Source organism: Carlito syrichta, unplaced genomic scaffold (assembly GCF_000164805.1).
Source record: "Carlito syrichta isolate Samal-C Ts95f unplaced genomic scaffold, Tarsius_syrichta-2.0.1 Scaffold314364, whole genome shotgun sequence".
Lineage (NCBI taxonomy): Eukaryota > Metazoa > Chordata > Mammalia > Primates > Tarsiidae > Carlito > Carlito syrichta.
The window spans coordinates 492,623-516,015 of record NW_007258460.1 but is presented as its reverse complement, the minus strand read 5'-3'; the positions used below and the strand labels follow the sequence as shown (position 1 = coordinate 516,015).

At 37.6% G+C, this 23,393-nt stretch overlaps 1 protein-coding gene across 1 annotated transcript in view; it reads right to left on the bottom strand.

Moving 5' to 3' along the window:
- Window positions 1-23,393, bottom strand: part of P3H2 (prolyl 3-hydroxylase 2) — a 178,238-nt gene that overhangs the window by 36,526 nt on the left and 118,319 nt on the right. The window contains exon 3 of the mRNA XM_021719296.1: window positions 295-447. Coding sequence (XP_021574971.1) covers window positions 295-447 — 153 coding nt within the window. The remainder of the gene's footprint in view (window positions 1-294; window positions 448-23,393) is intronic.

Below are 23,393 nucleotides of genomic sequence, written 5' to 3'. Positions count from 1 at the left end.
TATATGATGTCCCAGTTTATGCCGTATTATACTGATTTTCTAAGGTAATTTTTATTTTCCATTGATTTTATAATTTTTAATTTCTTAATTTTAACTTTTAAAATTGTATTAAATTTTTATAATGTTTTCTCTTAATTTTTAGTCTGAGAATTATAATATTTCATCTGAGAACTCTAATAGTATAAAAATGTAACTGGAAATTGAGAATCAATTTGAGATGTCCATTGATATGAATTGCTTTGAGTCAAATGACATTTAGAAGCACTTGGCTCCCTGTGGGTCCCCAGAGCTCACCATGTGTGGTTTGGCTTCTCGATCTACCAGCTGAAATGCTTCAACACCAGCCATCAGTCTGTAATTCTCGATATTCTGCTGCATTTCCATGTGCTCAGGGTTGGCCATGAAAAATGTGTGAGCTGCTTCCACTGCTTTTTCCAGCTGGTTAAGCTGTACAGAAAAAATAAAAAAGAACCAAATGAAAGCAAATACTGCTAAACCAGGCTCAGAGAAATAAAGGGATCAGTCCAAGGAATCACAGGTTGAAAGTGGCAAGACAACATGCAGAAAATTAAAATTAGGGATCTAGAAATTTTTGGATAAGAATAGGCAATAGCACAAATAATAAAAACAAAAAGAGACAAATGAGATTATATCAAACTAAAAAGTGAAGAGACAACCTAGAGAATGGAAAAAATATTTGCAAGCTACACATTAACCAGGAGTTAATATTCAGAATATATAAGAAACCTAAACAACTCAATAGCATGAAAATATGAATTTTAAAATGGGCAAAAGACCTGAGAGACATTTCTGAAAAAAAGATATACAATTAACTATCGGTTATATGAAAAAATACTCCACATCACTAATCATCAGGGAAATATAAATCAAACCTGCAATGAAATACAACCTAGATCCAATTAGAATGGCTATTAGCAAAAAGGCAAAAGATAACAAGAGCTGGAAAGGCTGTGGAGTAAAAGCTACCCTTATACACTGTTGGTTAGAATGCAAATTAGTGCAGTCATGAAAGACAGTACGGAGGTTCCCCCAAATGAAAAATAGAATTACCATCTGATCCAGCAATCCCTTTACTGAGTATATATCAAAAGAAAATGAAGTTAGTAGGTTGAGGAGATGCCTGTACTTTCATATTTATTGCAGCATTATTCACAATAACTAAGATTATGAAATCAACCTGTGTCCATCAAAGATGAATAGATTTTTTAAAATGTGGTATATTTATACAATTCAGCCATAAAAAATAATAAAATTCTGTCATTTGCGACAATGTAGATGAACTTGAAGGACATTATGTTAAGTGAAATAATCCAGATACAAAAAGAAAAATACCATACGATCCCACTCTTACATAGAATCTAAAAAAGTTGCTCTTGTAGAAGTAGAGAGCAGAAGAGTGATTACCAGAAACTGGGAAGACTAGGGGGAGGGAGGGATGGAGAGGTAGGTCAAAGAGTACAAAGTTACAGTTGACAGGAGGAATAAGTTCTGGTGTTCTATTGCACAGTACAGTGTCAATAATTAACAAAAATGTGTTGCATATTTCAACATAGCTAGTAGAGTACTTTTGATGATTTAACCACATAGAAATGATACATTTTTTAGGTGATACATTTGCTGATTACCCTCATTTAATCATACAATGTATACCTGTATGGAAACCTCACACTGTACCCTATAAACATATATAATTATTATGCATCAATTAAAAACAAAGCAAATCTTTTTTTAAAAGTTAAAAGGTTAACTTATTTCAGTGCTTAAAAGATGCTAAATGCAGTACATAAAATGTTCTATTATATAGCATTGATTGAGATATTTGATTTAAAACCTATAAACTTTGAGTCCCATTAATATGAAAGAAAGAATTTTTAATAACCACTACACAGACACTGCCAACCTCCTCTTAAACCACTTAATATACTGCTGTCTATGTAACAAACTATGATGTATTTTTTTTTTTTTTGAGTTGGAATCTCACTCTGTCACCCAGACTGGAGTGCAGTGGCCGCTCCCGGCCACCGCAGCCTCGACCTGCTGGGCTCCGGTGATTCTTCTGCCTCAGCCTTCCAAGTAGCTGGAACTACAGGCGTGTGCGACCACGCCCGGCTAATTTTTTGATTTATTGTAGAGATGAGGTCTCGCCTGCCCAGACGGGTCTCGAACTCTCGGGCTCAGGCAATCCACTCACCTCAGCCTCCCAAAGGCACGGGATTATAGGCTGAGCCACCAAGCCTGGCCGCTAGGATGTATTTTTAATAAAATAAAATTAATTTACTAAGTTTAATACAGTTTGACATATACTTTAGTCATGGATAATTTCTATAGACAGATCCATTTACCTCATATCAGAACAAAGGATATTTATATGTAGTCTTTTTCATGGTGAAATAAAAATATTTTCAAGTGTGAAGACATGAAAATTTTTTGTTATTGAACAAGTAAATATAAAATTATAGAATGGCATAAAAGAATCAACCGTGTCTGCTTTTGACAATCTAGCTACTCAACCATTAAAAAATAGAAGTAATTGGCACATGAGTCCCCAGTATTGTAGTCCTGTGATGTATATAGAGTCAGTTCTCACCACAAAAAACATAAACTGCCCTACTTTAAGTCCTGATATCCTTAACTTTGTTTAGGAATAGAAAACATTTCTCCTTTTAAACTGAATTTATATATTCTTAGCTAATGACTTTCCATCCATTACATCTGCCTGAAATCAGCTCTCTCAACCACTTTTCCCTTTGTCCTAACCCACTAATTTTGGGTCTGGTTTCTTTTTCTATTTTATTATTTTTAATTCCTCACACACTCAATAGTGATATGAACTATGTAAACATCTCTATTGTGATAGTTATATAGGTATAGAGGAAAAAGAATGAGTTCTAAATTGTGTGTGGGTCCACACTTATTGGCCATGGGAACATGAAAAAGGTCATTTAAACATTTGTATTTCAGTTTTCCCTAAAGAAAAGAATGCTCATAATAACTGCATACCACCCTCTACTACACTGGATTTTGGAAGGATTTAATTGTCTAATATACATGATTGTGCTTCAGAAATCACTAAAGCACTATAAGAAATAAGAAATAATAGCATACAATTTATAAATGATCTATTTGTTTCAAGCCTGTGAATACACTCCTATTAATGAAGAGAAGAGTTTTACAGCTCCCATGAATACATAACTTATAAAGATACAGTAGGTACTTCTGGTTGGTGAAATCTGTCTCCAGGAAACAGCCAAACTGTAAGTTATAAGTAAAACAGATTAGCACTGCATACTCTGGTTCTGTAACACTAGACATTAAAGTTGATAGAACACATATAGATATTTATGTCCTTCATTTTCTTTCTTTTACGCCTTGGCTCAGTTTATTCCATTGACCAAGAGAACTTTGTCCTTCTGTCTTTTATTACTGAAATTGATCATGTTCTATAAGGTCAAGCTTAAATCCTGCCTTCTCTAAGAGACACTTTTCCAGCCCTAAAGCTATAATTAAGCACAATGTTATCTTATCCTTATTTCTTTATTGACACCATACTGTGCCTTAAACTATATATTTCTGAGTGTATTTGCTTCTTCCAGGAGAATTTTCTGTGGATAGGAATCATAAGATTTATTTATGTTTTTATTTTTCACCTACTTAACATAGAGATGATGTCTATGATATGAATAGGAAAAGAGAAAAAACTTGTAAGAAGTAAATCTTTTATAATAAATCAAAAGGCATATTACATGTGAACGTGCTTCACAACTTGCAAGGTACTAAAAGTAAGCACATTTAATAAAAAAAGCTCTAGTCATCATTTGCATTCAGGGTTTACAGTGTGGTTATCATAAATGAATATGATTCAGTAGTTTTTTAAAACTCCCATTCAATGTTGACACATAAGTTTCTTTTATCAAATTTGACCATAGTGGTTTTTTGCTTATTTTGGAGCTTTCCCCCTTTATACCCAAGATTGAACATAATAGCATCTTCCTCAATATAAATATAAAAAAGATTCCATGACTTAAGATTGAACCATAAAACTTCATGAATTGGCTCTGGTCAATTTAAATTATTATGAACTAGTTCAGGAAACTGGAATTGGCTGCCAGAATCCATAAAATAGACCACTGTTTTAACTGGAAGCTTGATATCTTTGTCCTACATATTAGAAATTAAATACACATATCTGAAGTGGTAGGAAAAGTCCACATGAACATGTGTATGCTACATATAATGTCATTTTATTGGATAAAGATATTTATAAGACCTTGTCAGCACTAGGTTTCAGCTATGAAAGGATCTACCAGCTCCTTCACTGAAACAAACCAAGAGTAAACCGCATTTAAAAGTTCCAAACTGGACTTCCTTTAAGATCTAATTAAAACAAACCATGGGAGAGGATAACTCTGAGGGTAACTCTGCGCATCAGAAAAATAAATTGTATAATAAAGAACAATTGAGGAAAGAGAAATGATTTGCCAAGAAGATGGTATTGAAAGCTACTCCCCCACTGAGATGTGAGAACTACTGGGAAACAAATGTCTTCAAGAAGCATCGGGTCACTTCATCTCAGGCTGTGAAGAACTAAGGCAAACATTTTCTCCTGCCAGCCCAGAAGCACAACTGAACGTGGCAGTCATGCTGCATGGAAAAAGAAATGAACACTGACTAAATCAACACCCTGCTGACATCCAGAAGTTACACTGTCTTTGAACTGGTGAGTGAATGAGGCTCTTCTGACACACAAAGACTTTTCCATAGCAAGTCATAAATGAAGAATTTCTAAAGCACACACTGACTATTCAAAAGTTTTCAGCAGCTGTCCATGGACCACAGAAGAGATTCCAGGACATTCAAGAACTTCAGGAATTGGCTCATTTTTCTGACGTCACTCACTTCCTCTTGTCTGCAATCATGCAGACAAACAGAACTTCCATCAGTTTTATAACTTACCATCTCCCTATTCAAGAAAATGCACATAGGTCCAGTATTTCAGCCATGCCTAAATTCTTTATTTTACTCATTTTCTTATTCAGAAAATATTTATTTTGTCCAACTCTGTGCCAGACACCATGATAGTTTATGAAAATACCTTCAGGGACAAGACAAAAGCCCTGCTTTCTAAATGCTTACATTCTCATCAAAGGGAACAAATCTTGAGTAAGTATTTAACGAAAGTACTTTCAAATTGGGTTATGTGCTATACAGGAATAATTAATGAACAAGGGTGTGAGCATTTTGTGAGGCTGGAGTGGAATGAGGATTCCTTTAGATAAATTCATTAAGGAAGGTCTCTCTGCAATGTAGTTTTTGAGCTGAAACCTAAAAGTTGAGAAGCCAGACATGAGTTAAACAAGAGGAAGAACATTCCAGGCAAAGGAGAGTCAAATGAAAGAGCCCTAAAGTGGAGAAGGCCTTGATGTGTTTTAAAAGCAGATAGACTAAGGAGAGAGATTTGAAGAATTAAAAAAGAATGGATCACTTGTAGGCTATGGTAGAATTTGAATGCTATTCTTAGTGCAAGAGGAAACTATTAAAAAATTTTCAGGAGAGAGGTAACAAGACCTGATATACATTTTAAAAACACAATTCAGACTGCTGTGTGGCAAACAAATCTTTGTAGTAGGCAGGAGAGCACTGCAGTAACTCAAAATCAAAACAAGACAGCATAGGTCAGTTGCCTCACTTTTCCTTTCATTTGCCTCCATGCCCTCCATTCCTTTCTCCTCTCTATTTTATCCTTCCTTGCTATAACAGTGTTTCTCAGTTTAGAAGGTGGACACAGCACAAAAAGAAAAATTTCCAAACATGTTATAGGGAAAATATACAAGTTCCCCCTTTCTGAATTAGGGCAAATATAAAGCTCAAATATTTTTAATATGAAATTGAGAACAGCTTGTAAGATGTGCAAAAAAAGGAAAGGAACTCATTCTAAAGCACAGTAAAACTTGCAAAGACCACTGCATATTTCTAAAATAGAATTTTTGGCATCTTGTTTTATCTTCTGAATTTTTTTGTACAATCGGAGTAAAATATCAAATCTAAAATAAATTCCACTCTTCTCCAACATCAAATATTTTCAATAAAAAAAAAGAAATTCGTTTTCTACTTTCATCACCCTAACTTTAGGAAGTCATCCATTACATTTTGATGAAGTGCTATAGTTTTTGTCTTGGCTTTTTACTTAAGTTTCACAATATAGTAACTTTAGAGATTTTTAACTCCCCACTCACTAACATGTAAGTAGATACTGAAGTCATCCTGTTTCTAAGCCACAGTAAAGTTTTAAACTCTAGCTAGCTGCATAAATACACTAGCTAGAGAGAAAGGAAGTTATAAGATTACCGCATGTACATCATACTAAACACTGATAATTCATGAGCTAAAAATAGTAGTCTTTATTTTTTTAAACTATAAATATGTGTTATATACACACATATACAGTTATATACACACATATAACTGTTTTTAGCCCATAAATTATTATAGACAGATCACTTGTATCCATCTACATGTATATGTAAGTATGCATATAAGTATGTATACATATGTCATATATATATGACACCAGACATTTTTGTAGATATTTTATAAAACTTGCAAAAGTCTCCAAATTTACTTCAAGTTTTTGCAGCCCAATTTTATTATTTATTTACAAAACCAAATACCTAGATCAATCAATCAATAAATCTTTGACAACATGAACACCACATAAAAATAATATTCTTAAAATTAAAAAAATCAAATTATGAAACAAACTTCAGGACCAGTTGCTTGATCTACTGAATTAAACTAAATCCTGTAAATTACAGTCTTTAAATGTAAAGACCAGGCTGTTTAATTAGAATTCAATCTCACTTTAGGAAATTTCTAAATATTTCCATGTAATAGAGTCAGATTTTAGAGTAAAAAAAAGTCATATGAAAAACAGTTTTGCATTTTAGTTCACAATTGCTGATGATGTTACCATCTTTAAGGTTAATATTAATATAACTTAGACGGGTTTGGTGGCTCAGCCTGTAATCCCAGCACTTTGGAAGGCCGAGGTGAGTGGATTGCCTGAGCCTGTGGGTTTGAGACCCTCCTGGGCAACTTAGTGAGACCTCATCTCTGCAATAAATCAAAAATTAGCCGGGCGTGGTAGCACACACCTGTAGTTCTGGCTACTTGGAAGGCTGAGGCGGAAGGCTCGCCGGAGCCCAGCAGGTCGAGGCTGCGGTGGCTGGGAGCGTGCCACTGCACTCCAGTCTGGGTGACGGAGTGAGACTCCAACTCAAAAAAAAAAAAAAAATTAATATAACTTGTAAAAAAACTCATATTTAAAACCATTTTTATAATTCAGTTACAGGACAATTGTTTATTTCTCCTGACAATTTTATAAAATTAATTTTTGCATACATACAATTACATAATATGTTGTACTGTCCTTTTTGCCTTGACTATTAGGATGCTCAAAACTAAATTGATTCTCATTCACAGTAGCTGTTTCATGTCAAGTTTCCAGTATGCCAAACTGAAGCTTTTCTTTGTGTTTTTGTTTTGTTTCCATTTCAAAAATCTAATTATACAGATAGTTGCTTTAGCAAGGTAACTCAAAGTCTCTTGGATACAGAAAAGGTACAACTTACTTAAAATATATATCCTCATAGTAAGGTAAATTTCTGGAAATTACCATGGGGGACCCCCAAAAATGGAATTTATTTATAAATATTGTGTACCTACTCTTACATGTTTAAAGTTTAGTCACCTTCAGAGTACTCTCCGTTGGATCTAATACACCTGTTGAGATACTTTTCCACTGCTCAAAACAGTTTTTGAACTCATCAATTTTGATTCCTTTTAGTGTTTGTGCTGTTTTTTGTTTCATCTGTTCCACATCGGCAAAACATTTCCCTTTGAGGGTTTTTTCATCCAAGGAATTGAAAAAAGTTGCTTGGGGTGAGATCAGGTGAATAGGAAAGGAGGGACACAGGGGTCAGTTTTTTGGTAAAAAACTGCTGAATATTCAGCACAGTGTGGGTAGGTGTGTTGTCATGGTCATGGTGGAAGAACCACTTATCTGTTTGCCACAACTTGGGATATTTCTTCCATAAATCATGATACAACCTTCTCAAAACTTCCAGATAAAAACTTTGATCTAGAGGAACAAATTCCTAGTATTCTATAAGGAATCCACCCTCCAAAAGATAATCCTGGGTTTTTTGAGTCTTCCCTCAATGTAAAACATTTACGAATTTCTAGATTTAAAGAACATGTATTAATTCGTAAGTTAGGTAGTCATGTAAAAAACATAAAAATTAAACTTATCTTTGCATTTATGGAGTGTTAATCCAAAATGTAGTCATGGTTATAAGTAAATATTTACAGTTTTAAAAATACAGTTTGGTTAGGATTAAGTGGGAAATGACATTTCTAAAGAGAAACATTTCCTCTGTGGAGTAAGTTGGAAAGGAAGAATATGCCTTTTTAAAGTACTTTCTTTTGCTAAACAGCTTATGCTCCGTCCCTCAATCACTTATGGTACTGAGCCTGATTAATAGACTCCTGATCTTTCTAAACACTCTAGTGACGTTTTAATCTTATGTTTACGTCTTAATGTTAAACACTGATGGTGAATAGCCATTGCTAAATGAGGCTACTCTTATGAGCTCAGTTCAACAAGATTCCATCGGCTAAATTTGTTAGGTTTCTTATCTAAATAAAAACCATCTTTCTGGGTAAGAGAAACATTGAAGTAAAGAAACAGAACTTTAAAATTACTATTTTAGGTTACAGACAACTTAAAACAAAATGCCCTTGATGTTAAAAAAAAAAATTCTCAGTGTATTATCCAAAAATAAGTGTGTGCTTTTAACTGGACAAAATCCCTCAAGCCATCTGTGTACTGTCTGACTTCCCAACAAAAGAACAGTCAAAACTTGGATGGCTGCTGGGTAAAAAGAGTGCACTATCTCAGTTATGGAATGTAGAAGAGTCATCCCTGCCTTGGATCAAACGAAGTTCGTTTGCATAGTTTATTGGTGTTACTGTTGTTTTTGGTTCTAATGCTAGGCCAGAGTAGCACTGAATAACTGGGCAGGCATCTTAACCTCTGTAGTGTTTGTCCAGCAGTCTCCCATGAGGTGTCAGAAGATGACTAATGGTTACCGAAAAGCGGGCTTGGGCCAAGACCTCTCTGACATTTGCTTCCTGCTACTGTTTTTGGAAACAGCTTTAATCCTCTTCACAAATTTATTTTGAAGGTAGATGTCATTAATTTCATACTCTAGTTTTGCCAGTATCCCATGACTATTGCAGGAATCCTTATTTTAATGTCTCAAGAATCTAATTCATGTCAGACTTTGAAAAATAAATAAATAGAAATCCAGTGTCCCTCTATGTGAGCTCAGAACTATACTTCTCTCATATGTGACCTCTATATTGGTGAGCACAATCTAGATTGTGAGGTTGTCAATGATAAGAATTCACCCTTATATACTGTTGTATAGTTTGTAAAGCACTTTGCCATACTACTAATACAAATAAAAGCAATAAAAATGGCCATTTATTGAGCGTTTGCTCAACAGGAATGTGAATTTTTTTCAAAAAGCTGGGAGCTGAGCTCCTACCTCTACTTCTAGCCCAATGCAGAAGCAGTTGATCATTATTTACAAGGGCACATTATGATACAAACAATGATTTATAGCACCAAGTAGAAACTTGTGCTGGGACAGACAGGATTGCCCTTAATGAACTTCATGGTATAAAAACAAATTTGGTTGTGCTAACCCTTCACTCATGCTTTGCTTTTGCCTGGTTTTCATTATGATAAATGGAGAGAAATGTTCTTTCCCTAGTGACCCATTAAAAAAAGCTCTAGCTTTTCTGGCCATCACTTTACTAGAGCAAAAAGCCAGCTCTCTAATTGTTTGCTACCAGAGTTAGGTCTCTGCAACCATTAGCAGCCGGATCACATTTTTTCACATTGACTAATGTCAAAGTCATTTGAATTTATTTGTCAACTATGATAGCAACTACAAATTTCCGCTTCTAAGATACCCTTGGAAAATCAGCTTACTATAGACCTGGAACAAATATTTCTAATCTTGAGAACCTTTCTTTTTTTAAAATTTCAAACTTTTGTGTGTGTGTGTCTGCAACATTGTTTTGTGAAATGACAAAGTTTCAGGCATATGCCTGTCATAGGCGAGAAGGTCAGAGGACTAGGAATCAAAGTCTGAGTTTACTTCACATTTCTCTCACAAGTACCCATGTTTCCTGAGAGAATTTCTTGGAGTGTACTGGTCAGGGAAAAGAAGTAATCAATTGAGCCTTGGCCTGTTGAAAACATTAGCAGTGCTAGAATAACACTGGGAATAGCCTGGCAAAATAGATGAATAGATGATGAGAGAAGGGCTGAAGGGTTTAGTGAGTGTACAGATAATTTCTGTCTTTACAGTTTGAATGTGCTTGGTTTCCCTTTCATTTTGTATTTACAAAACAAATTTAACATTCCACCCAAACCACTCTACTGTGAGAAATGCAAGAAAAGCAAACAAGAAAATCAAAAGCTTTTCCATTTGTGCCTTCTTGGTATAGATATGTCACATACTTCTGTGAAATATAAAACTCTTGCTTTTATAGGGGTGGGAAGATTTACTTCAAAAAATATTTCCACACACTCACTTCAGCTTATGTAAAGGAACGCACCATGGCTGCAAGCCAAAGGGAATTTCATTCCAAAGACCCCTCCTGGAGAAATCTTCAAGAAGAGTTGAAGGTCCCTTCAGGTAGTTAATACATCAAGCTGACTAGTGGGCACTCCTAACCTGACAGGCCACATGGTCTTATGCAAGAGGTGGTTTTGATGATAGGGTTCTTTCAATGTTTCATAAGCTCCTCTGGCATCACACCTGCACTTTTAAAAAGTATTCAACAACAGTAATAACCTCCAGCCTCTATAGTATATGAAATATCCCTGCCATATACACAGGTTAAATATAAAACCAAACATTTTCTCTGTACCTCAGCCAAGCGACTATTTTAGAAATAAAATGCCCATCCATCTGAATTCTTGAGAAAGCGAATGTTTGGAAAAAATTACCTACTAACTAAACAAAGCAGGTAGCATCAATTCTGTAACTTTTGTGGTACTTGAATTGGTCTTATGAATACTAATTTCCATTAACCACAAAGAACTTGGGGTGGATAAGCTCTCTACTTCATATAATAGGCAGATAAAGCTCTCTACTTCATTTTATAGGCAGATAAAGAATTTGCCTGCATTATTAGTGACAGGACTATCATTAGAATCTATGTCTTTGATTAAAACAAACATTCACAAACACACACTTGGGATTTTAGCCATGGTTATCTTCTATTTTTTTGAGTTGGAATCTCACTCCATTGCCCAGGCTGGAGTGCAGTGGCACACTCACGACCACTCCAGCATCGACCCACGGGGCTTAGGCAATCCTTTTGCCTCAGTCTTCCAAGTAGCCGGAACTACAGGCACACGCTACTACACCCAGCTAATTTTTGGATTTATTGTAGAGATGAGGTCTGGCCAATTTCCCCGACCTTTCTCAAATCTGTGGGCTCAGGCAAACCACTCACCTCGGCCTTCCAAAGTGCTGGGATGACAGGCTTGAGCCACCACGCCCGGCTAGTCATAGTTTTCTTAAAGTAGAGGTGAGTTTGTAAAAAGTTTGCCAATTACTTTTGTCATAGAAAGAATTGTAATACATGCCAAGCCTTGGAGGATACAAAATAATTGTAACATGATCTTGATCTTTTATTAAAATCAGTCCAGTTAGAACAAGAAGATATACACAGACTATTCATATCAAGAATTAAGGATATGCAGAATCATAGGGTAGACTGAATGAGTGAGTGGCAGGCAACACGGTGATATAGAAATTGAGAGAAATGAGAAATCCCAGTTACCTGGAAGGTTCAAGAAGGGTCTCATTGAGAAAGTAGGTGAGAGGGTCTTGAAAAATAGAAAAAAAGAATGTGGATATTTCTGCTGCAGAGTAGCATGGTCAAGGGGCAACAGGAATGCTATTTTAAAATAGTTTGGCTGTCCTGGCTCATGTGAAAAGTCTGGATTGCATAGTAATGGGAAATAAGGTTGAATAGGACTAAATTATGGGAATCTTTGAATGCTAAAATGAGATGTTTTGGATTTTTTTTATTCCTGGGAAAAGAAAAGCAGATATATCTATGTGTGTATCTTTGTGTGCATGATTATGAGTATAGTCACAAAAATATATTTGTCTCATTTTAAAAAGGACTTTGAAAAATAAACATTAAAATCGTGAGGTAGTTGTGGAAGTATTCACTTCTTAAAAGAGAAATGGGTGCAAAACTAGGGACATACAATTAACTTGACACTCTTTTTTCAGTTATAGAAATATTAGCTGGGTTTTTATAGGATGAACTGGAGTTAGCAGAGACTGGAGAAGAGGCAAAGTTTTTCAGAAATAATTGTAATCACCTTTTTTACATAACGGAGAAGCAAGTTGGCCAAAAAGAAATGTAAAAATTAAGGACATGCTTAAAAGTTCAAAGTCAATCGACTCGGAATATTGGTAACAGCAGTGGAAATCAGTAATTTTTTAGATGGCTAAAATTTTTGGCTGTGGGTTGGTGAAAGTTTTCATTTCATTTTGAGCTGGGTTGTGTTTGATATAATGGAAAGGTATCCAAAGAAAGGTATTTTCTTAGAAGTCAAGAATCTTGACAGGAGATTTGATCCACTGAATGCTGGGCAAAGTGTTTAAGGCACACTTGAGGTCTTCGGCCCAGAGAAGGCCAGAGAGAATTTTCTAAATGAGGGAGCAATCACTTATTATAAATAAGTCAAAGCAACCCATAAGGTTAGGAGAAAAATGTTTTGGGGTGTGTAGTCAGCACTTATCTTGCTAGGAAGTATATTTCCTTACATATTAATTCCTTAGATATTTATAAGACATAAAATACCTTTATAGTTAATAAGGAAAGTGTAAGATAAACTGTATTAAGAGTTAAACATATTTATTTAGGACAGTCTTTCAGAATCTTTAGTGTACTAGTGTAATAGTTCAATTTTTCAAACTTTTTTGATCAAAAACCCACTCAGTTTCAGCATGGCTCAAAAGCCTAATCAGCTTTTTGTTGAAATATCTATGTTGCATATAAAACTTCAAAAACTTTGATAAAATAATGCCTTTAGTTGTAATCTCAGAATTCTGAAATGCAAATACTGAAATAGCCCTCTGAGGCCATCTGGTGTTACAACTAATACACTCATATACACTTAATATATTCATATAATATTTTCATATAATATACATGAATAAGATAACTGAACCAGAGAGTGAGAAAGTGTTCTTCTCAGCATCACAGAGATTCTGAAAGAAGAGTTGGGACCTGTAACTTGGTCTTCTAATTTAATAATTTTTTAGTATATTTCACTGTGTGTAAGACTTCCTTCTTCAGTGGGAAAATGAAGAATCTACCATTGGTAACAAGAGCATATACAAAAGTTATGCCCAACATATATTTCTCCAGAAGTCAATTGCAGAAATAAGTTTCTTCACACCACCTAGAATAAGCCAAATTAAAGTTGTAAAATGACTCTTAATGAGTATAGAACTATAGGATTGTGTTCAAATGAAGAGACTGGTTTGAGTTGAACCACAGCCTAGAAAATCATATCAAATAGACTGTGAAATTATAGTCAGTGGTTAAAAACACCAAGGTTTCTTATTTTGATTTTGTACACACTTTGGGTTTACATTGGCTCCTTTCCCCTTGAAATATTATACTGTGGCAGAGTGTAGCAGCTGCATGTTTGGTCTGTGCAAGAAAACACTGCCACCATGAACTTCCACATATGAAGTCCAATGTTCCTACTTGTTCTGCATAGGGTACTATAAGTTTTGTACTTCTAGAGATTTTGAGGCTACTTAACCTTTCTATTCCACCTGACTAACATTTAATGATGGCCTTGTGCTGGACATTGGATGAATGGGAACAGTGGGGAAAAATTTGAGATAATTCCTGCTTTTCAGTAGCTAATCTAGGGGATGAGGTGGGAAAGCAGGCAAATACCTATAATTCAGGTTAAGTACAGGTCCTTAAGAGAAGTAAAAATAAACACTGTAAGGCTTCAAAGTACGAGAAAGCACTTATGAATAGGTGGATCTAAAAAGTCTTCATGGAGCTCTCACTATGAACTATGGCATTTGTAATGATGAATGGAGGGGATTTCAACAGGTAGAGGTTCTGGGAAGGGCACTTCACCATGTGTAGGACGCAGAGGAAAAGTTTTATTTATATGTGAGAATTAGTTTATTGGGAGTTCAAGTGTTGGGAGTGGGGTTTGGATAGCAGAGAATACTAAAAAAGCAGTCTGCAGCTGAAGTGGGGTGAGGTTTGAAAGCTAAGAGCATATTGTATTATGTTTTGGGGAGCACATGAAAATTTCAAAGCAACGGAGTGACTCAAATCTTTTAAAATTCCCTGCCAGTAACACCTCCATTTGACTAGAAGGGAGAAAATATAAGTTGCTAGCTTGTCCCAGTAGCATAGGATGGTCTGCAGTGAGAGAGCTGAATTAGTTCAATTCTACTGAGCAGTAGGTGCCAGTAGACCTTACTCCCTCCTGCCAAGTCTTCACCTGGCCTTGAATCCTGAATGTTATGGAATCAGGCCACATACATTGCAAAAGTTCCATTGGTAGGGCATGCCAATCAGATGATACACTGCCACATTTAGCATTTCTAGAAGACTCCCTTTCTGCTAATATAAAGCTTTTCACGTTTTTGAAGCCTCCATAGCAAGCTCAAGTTTAAGCCAGAGAGAAATTTTAGCTGAGTCATTAAAGTGAACACAGTCTTCTCTCTGAGAGTTGCCACCCCTACTCTTCCTGTCCAGCAAAACATGTGACTCCACCACAAAATTATATGAGCAGTTTTTGTTCTTTTTATTTGAAATCACTCCTATGAGGCACCAGAGGAATTCTCATTTGTCTCTACTTGGAGACAGTGAGGCAGAGAGATTCTATTACGCTTTCGTTAATCCTTGTCCCTTGCCCCAAGTAAGCAGAGGAAGTTACTATGGAAACAGCCATATGGATTGGCACTTATTAACCTTAGGTGTCCAAGAACTGAAATGCTGAGATCTTATAGAAATAAAGGGAAGATGAATGGAAGTCTAAATCCCACCCTTCTAATTCCAGCTTTAATGTGTAAAAAAGCTAATAGTAAATACCTGATGCATTTTGCATATTCTCAAAGAGAAGGTGAGTATATATGCGTATACCCAAAACATGCAACATTCCTCTACCATTTAATTTACAAATAATTTCAACATAAATTATCTCAGGTCATCACACTCATGTAGGCTGAACAGATATTAATATCCCAATTTCACAAATAAGAACAGTAAAGTTCTAGCCAGGCTCAGTGGCTCAGCCTGTAATCTTGTGCTTTGGGAGGCTGAGGTGAGTGGACTGCCTGAGCCCGTGGGTTCAAGACGCGCCTGGGTGACTTGGCGAGACCTCATCTCTACAATAAATCAAAAAATTAGCTGGATGTGGTAGCGTGCGCCTGTAGTTCCAGCTACTTGGAAGGCTGAGGCAGAAGGATCGCCGGAGCCCAGCAGGTCAAGGCTGCGGTGGCCAGGAGCGTGCCACTGCACTCCAGTCTGGGTGACAGAGTGAGACTCCAACTCAAACAAAAAACAAAAAACAAAAAAGAACAGTAGAGCTCAGAGAGATCAAGTAATAACAGCTGTTACTATTATTGAACATTTGGTATGCCAGAGACGTGAAATTACATATTACCATGTATTACGGTCTGAACTGTGACTCCCCAAATGCATGTTAAAGTCCTAACCCCCACTATTTCAGAATGTGCTTGTATTTAGAGTCAGGACCTCGAAAAAAGAAATCAAGTTAAAATGATGACATTAAGGTGGGCCCTAATTCAATGTATATGGTGTCCTTATAAGAAAAGATTAGGGCACAGAGAGAGACACCAGTAGTGTACTCACTTGAGGAAAAACTTCTTGAAGACACAGTGAAAAGGTAACAATTTCCAAGTCAAGGAGAGAGGCCTCAGGAGAAACCAAACCTTCTGATACTTGATCTTTAACTTCTTCTAGCCTCCGGAAGAGTTAGAAAATAAATATCTGTTGTTTAAGCCACCAAATCTATGATTTTTATCACTGCTGCCCTAGCAAACTAATATATACTGAAAAAAATAAGTTTAGCATCAATTTCATTTATGCTTGAGAAATCTAAAAATAATACATAATATAATTTACTTTAAGCTCGATTCTGTCTTACACCAGAACTCAGGCCCTTAATCTCTATGCTACATGCTCCCAATATGATCCAAAGCAATGCTAAGGAGTTCTTTTAATTCAGTGTTCTTTCTACAAAGGTATCATGAAGTGACCTTGGTAGACCCATCAAGACATTAAAATAGGATGGGAAACAAGGTTTAAAAAAATAGAGTTCCAGACAAAAAATGAAAATATCTGGTTTTCTTTATAAGAAAGATAAGACTACAAAATTCAAGGTAAATACATATTCTTTTGTAGGCATTCTGGAAGGGTACATCTGTTTTTATTTGTGGTACTTAAACCTTCCATTTTGGTTTATTATTTTTAAAAGTTTGATCAAGATTCTCTTCTTTTGGCATCTCCTTTTATTTTATTATAAATAAAAGGTCTTGCAGAAAATCTTGCAAAAGGAAGATATTTTCCATATACTATTTTGATTGCTGGTAAAGTTCCTGAAAAATGCTGAATACCCGGAATACCAGAGAACCGGACAGAAAAACCTGCCTGAGAAATATCATCCTAGTTTTGTGAAGCAGAATTTCTAAAACTCTATATAAACTCTAGTCTGACTAAATTAAAAGAAGCATTTCTAACAGACATGGGCTAAATTACAACACAGTCAAATGGTAGAATATTATTTGCCCACTGAGAATCATAGATATGCAGACATGTTCATGATATACTCTTTTAAAAAATATTTACTTTATTTCAATAGCTTTAGGGGATACAGATGATTTTTGGCTACAGGGAAGTATTGTATATTGGTGAAGACATCTGGGCTTAAAGCTGTACCTACCCATCCATAATATACTCTTTAATTAAAAAAACAGACTACTTAACACTCTACATAATATGATTTCATTTATGTAATATAAAATTTAAAAAAGGTATAAGCCTAATGTTAATAGGAGTTGTATACAAGTAGAGGCAGGGGATTTAATAGTTAATTTTTTTTCCTTGTTTTCTCATTTTAAAAACAAGCATATGATATTCATGGCTGGTACATGAAGAAACAAAAATGGAAGTAGAATGAGAAAGTAAGCAAAAGCAAAATTTAATCATGATTTCCTAAGTAAATATTTCAGAAATGGAAGGGCTTTATCTTAAAAGAAGGTCTAATAGTATCACTAGTAAATTTAATTGATATAATTTATATAAGACAAGTGAAATTCTGAAAAGGTGTAGGTAGGGGTGTATGTGTGTGCACATGTGTGTGTCTGGTGTGTGTGTGTGTGTGTGTGTGTGTGTGTGTGTGTGTGTGTGTGTGAAGGTCATGATATGTAAATACACAAAGGAAAATAGCTATAGAAAAGTTTTTGTGAACTCCAGCTCTCCTTAATCTATTTACCACACTGCAGCCAAAGTGATCTTTCTACAATGCAAATCTGATCTTATCCCTCGATTTAAAACTTTCAAAGGCTCCCCACTGGTCTGAGGATAAAGTTCAAAGTCCTTAACATGACTCACAAGCTACTGACTGACTGGTCCTGGTTTACCTGCCCAGATGAAACTTCTTTTTATTCTCTGTTGTTTTCTAAACTGTGGTCCTATTGAATTTTCTCTCCATTTCCTTCAGTCTCCCTGCTGAGTTTGTAGTGTTTCTGTTGTTGAAAAATTATCCTTCCAAATCTTTGCCAGATTATTTCTCACTCATATTTAGTGGTTAGCTTAGACAACATTTCCTCTGCCGTGTCTTCCATGAACAACCAAATTCCATGCAATCCCATTGACCTCTGGAGTGCCTTTCTCACAGTATTGCAATCACCCACTGATAGATCTGAGTTCTCCATTGGTTCTCTGGGAGCAGAGTTCTAAAGACATTGTATAACAGCATACAGAAGATTAAGAAATTTTGCAAGTTAAAAAAATAAACTCATCTGCAGAAACAAAACAGAACTATCTTCTCTCTTTGAATTTGAAGATCTCAGTTCATAAAAAGTTGTATCTCTAAGTCTCTCTGATTTTAGTATTCCCTGTGACTAACTCTCCTTGGTATACCTTAGGCTCTGTAAGAACTAGATGAAAGGCTGTAGTTGTTCATTAATCAAACATTGATTGAGAACCCCTGATGTACTATTGTGGGTTAGTCACCAGTTACGAAAGATAGGCACGCAGGGTATGAGTATGTCTCTCAATATATGTCAGTATTAACATAATAAGTGATTATAGCATTATTAGGACTTCAGCAAGTAAGTAAACAAGACAATGACCAAGTAAGTAGTGAGTCAAGTGCAAAGGAGAATGATGTGCGAGTACACAGAAGGGATACCTAACTCCAAATGAGTGGCAGTTATTATATCGGAAAGGAGGGAATGTTTAAAGTGTAGAATATATTTAGTTTAACGTAGCCATGTTAAAACAGCAAACAAACTCCAACTCTGGGAGACCTGGCAATAATTGGTGTGGACAACCACCAGGGACCTGTTTACAAGTGTTGTCATTCTGGTCACTGGGCTAGAGACTGCACCAAGCCACTACTTTCTATCCCATGCCCTAAATGCAGACAAATCAGACACTGGGGAAGTGATTGCCATGTTCGCCAAGCTGGAGAGAGGCGCATCCACCCCCCCAACCACCCGCACAGCCGCTAACACTCAGGTGCCAGCCATGCACCCCGGGACTAGGTTGGTTCACTTGCCCCATGCTCCCCTGAGTACCTCATACAGCCATCTGAACTCAAGAGTGGAAATCTCTGTTGCTGGCAAACTAATTTCCTTCATCATAGATACTGGGCCTACCTGCTCAGGTTTAAGTGAAATTCCTGGTCCCCCTCTTCCTTCTCCTGTCTCTATAGTAGAGTTTGGTGGCATTCTTTCTAAGCCCTTTACCACACCACCCCTTCATGCTTGTTGGGAAATCAAAGGCTTCATCATTCATTTTTAGTAGTCCTCACAAACCCTGCTCCCTTGTTAGGCTGAGATATGTATAAATTGGGAACTCCAATTATTCTTTACCCACAATCTCTGCCAGTTTACTTTGTAGGAATGCCCCATAGAACACTCAACCCCCAGGAATTGGTCCGGGAAGCTACATTAACCCCGTCCTGTTCCCTCTTACATTAGAGGAGCAGGTCCCGCCTCTGGTTTGGGACACTTCTATTCCAGGCCAAGCTTCCCATATTGTACTTGTTTCTATTCAATTTAAGGACCCCCTTCCCACCCCCAATAAACCTCGATATCCCATTAGCCGTGCTGCACTGCAAGGCCTTAAGCCCTGATTACTAAGTTTCTTGAGGCTGTAGTCCTTAAACCAACTAATTCACCTTATAATACACCCATTCTCCTGAGGGGCGTTATCACCTAGTACAGAATTTCTGAACCATTAACGATGCTGTAGCTCCCCTGTAACCTACGGTTCCCTATCTGTATACTCTCCTCAGTACTGTGCTACCGGATGCACAGTACTTCAGAGTCCTTACTTTAAAAGATACTTTTTTTTAACCATTCCCTTGTCTCCGGAGTCTCACAATATATTTGCCAACACGTGCGGGATCCAGACTCCAACTGGTCTCAGCAGTTAAAGTAGACAGTGTTACCTCAGGGCTTCTGAGAGAGCCCTTACCTCTTTGGCCAAACTTTAGCCTCAGACCTCTCACAGCTCTCCTTTAAATAGAGTACCCTGGGCCGGGCTCAGTGGTTCAAGTCTATAATCCCAGCACTTTGGGAGGCCGAAGTGAGAAGATTGCTTGAGCCCAGGGGTTCGAGACCAGCCTGGGCAACTTGGCAAGACCTCATCTCTACAATTAATCAAAAAATTAGCCAGGCATGGTACGCGCACCTATAGTTCCAGCTACTTGGAAGGCTGACGTGGAAGGATTGCCTGAGCCCAGCAGGTGGGGGCTGCGGTGGCCGTGAGCGTGCCACTGCGCTCCAGCCTCGGTGACCGAGTGAGACTCCAACTCTAAATAAATAAATACATACATAAATAAATAAATACATTCATAAATAAATAAATACAGAGTACCCTAATACAATATGTGGATGATTTGTTACTATGTAGCCCTTCCCTTGAGACATCTCAGCAGGACACAGTTGCTCTTCTCACTTTCCTTTGTGACAGGGGCTACCGAGTCTCTGGATCCAAGGCTCAGCACAATTCTCAACAGGTTACTTGGGCTCTGAACTCAACCTGGGGTACCGAGTTATAATGGTCAAAAGTAAGCAACTTATTGCCTCCCTGCTGCTTCCTCAATCAAAGAAGGAACTCCACGCCTTTTTAGGGCTCACAGGTTACTTTAGAATTTGGATTCCAAATTATGGCCTTATGCCAAAACCCCCATATGAGGCCACGCAGGGCCCGGAACATGAACCTCTTCGCTGGCACTCATCAGCTCGAATTGCTTTCCATACTTTCAGTGAGCTGTCACCCAGGCTTCAGCCTTAGCCCTGCCTAACCTCCAGAAGAATTTTCTCCTCTATGCAACAGAAAGGAGAGGAATAGCACTGGGCCTTCTGGGACAGAAATATGGGCCAGATCTTAAGGTTGTGACTTTCCTATCAAAACAGCTGGATAACACGGTAAAGGGATGGCCATCTTGCCTCAGGGCACTAGTTGCAACAACTCTACTTACCCAAGAGGCTAGTCAGCTCACCTACGGCCAGCACATGGATATGTACTCCCCTCATCAGGTCATAGCCATTTTGAATAACAATACTTATAAATTTCTCACCAGCTCGCGCCTTACTGGTTACCAGACTCTCTTAATAGGAAATCCTAACCTTACCATTCAGAAACCTAACAGCCTAAATTTGGCTACCCTTCTCCCTACACCAAAGCCAGTAGAACATGACTATTCAGAAAATTTGGAAGCTACTAGAGCAGTCAAAGTAGATCTGACAGACATTCCCCTCTCAAACCCAGAGTATGAATGGTATATAGATGGTAGCAATTTTGCTTTGGATAGGGAAAGAAAGGCCAGCTATGCCACTACTACCACAACTGAGGTAATAGAAAGCATCCCTCTACGTTCAAGAATTTCAGCTCAAAAGGCAAAACTAATTGCTTTAACTCAGGCACTTGTATTAGGCAAAGGTAAAAGGCTTAATATTTACACTGACTGCAAATATGCCTTTCATATTCTACATTCTCATGCAGCTATTTGGAAAGAAATAGGACTGTTGACTATTAAGGGTACACCTATTAAGCATGCTTCTTTAATCTTACAACTTATTAAAGCAGTGAAGCTTCTAGCCCAGGTGTCAGTCATACACTGTAAAGGACACCAGATATCAAACACTCCGGAAGCCTTATGAAATGGCAAAGCTTATAGGCCAAGAAGGCAGCCCTTGCACCTTACTGTTCTACCCATCTGTCAGGAAAATGAAATTCTAATATACCTTCATAATTCACTGCACATAGGGTGGAAGCCTTTACATAAACTTTTAAGTTCTCAAGTTATATGTGCCAATCTAAGCTGTAAATTAAAATCTATTACTATGGAATGCCCTATTTGTAGGACAGTCAGTCTTCAAAGACATCTTAGACCTCCACCTTCGATCCCTATCCACCAGCTACGGGGACACATACCGGGACTGGATTGTCAACTTGACTTTACTCACATGCTAAAATATAAAAAATATAAATATCTGTTAACATTTACTGATACCTTTTCAGGTTGACTGGAGGCCTTTCCCATGACCTCGGAGACAGGCCCTGGACAATGATATAATTCTCCAATTTGCCAGTATCCCTCTCTCCTTGCCAGTGATAACAGCACTGCCTTTACTTCTCAGATAACACAGCAAGTTTCAGAGATCTTAGGCATAGACTTTAATCTCCATATAGCCTACCATCCCCAAACGTCTCGGGAAAAGTAGAGAATGCTCATTCTACCCTTAAGCAGCACCTAACTAAATGATCTTTGGAATTTAAATTAGAATGGCTTCCAGCCAGGACCCAGTTCCCAAATTCTATCTACAACCTGGAGACTGGGTATTTCTCAAAGACTTGCCAGGACAAACCAAGCCCCTTCGGCCAGCGTGGAAGGAACCCTTTCAATCATTCTAACTACTCTCATTGTAGCAAAACTCCTGGGGCTACCCTCCTGGATATACCTGTCCAGACTCATGCCAGCACCTTCTCCAGCTATTAGTGTTCCTGCTGGAGAACACTAGTAGATCGGCCAGCTGAATCATACATCTCTGAACCACTAGGTGATCTCAAATACTTCTTCAGAAAGGCAGCCTCATGAAATGCCTTTGGGATCCAACTTAGCAAATGCTTTTATTTATTTATTTTTTTTGAGTTGGAGTTTCACTCCGTCGCCCAGACTGGAGTGCAGTGGCCGCTCCCGGCCACCGCAGCCTCGACCTGCCAGGCTCCGGCGATCCTTCCGCCTCAGCCTTCCAAGTAGCCGGAATTACAGGCGCACACTACCACGCCTGGCTGATTTTTGATTTATTGTAGAGATGAGGGCTCGCCAAGTTGCCCAGGCGGGTCTCGAACCCGCGGGCTCAGGCAATCCACTCACCTCAGCCTCCTAAAGGCACGGGACTACAGGCTGAGCCACCGAGCCCGGCTAGCAAACGCTTTTAAATACAATGTCTATTACATGATTTTTCTTGAACATTGGTGGAGACCTGAAATAATACAATTATTTCAAAGATTAGCTTGCAGAATTTCCCCAACCTATGCTTGGTGTCAGGCCCAACACTACCAGGAATAGCATACCAGAATTGATAAAAGAATGCAGAGTATACTGATTATCAAATGTGGATCTGTTTAATTAATCATTTAGTTCACTGCCATAGAGTAACTTACATACAATAGAAGAGAAACCCTCCATTCCCTATCTCCCTAACCAGGTCAGAAGGCAAGTTGTACAACCTAGAGAGTTTTATTGAAACCAGGTCAACAACTTCTGACACCCCATTATCTTTAAACTCTGTGTGTATCCTGTTTATCTCCAGATTCCTCATAGTGCAAGGAAACTCTGATAAATTGGAAAGCTGGAAACAGTTGAGCAACACATCTTAAAACAAACTAACCGGGCTCGGTGGCTCAGCCTGTAATCCCGCGCCTTTGGGAGGCTGAGGTGAGTGGATTGCCTGAGCCCGCGG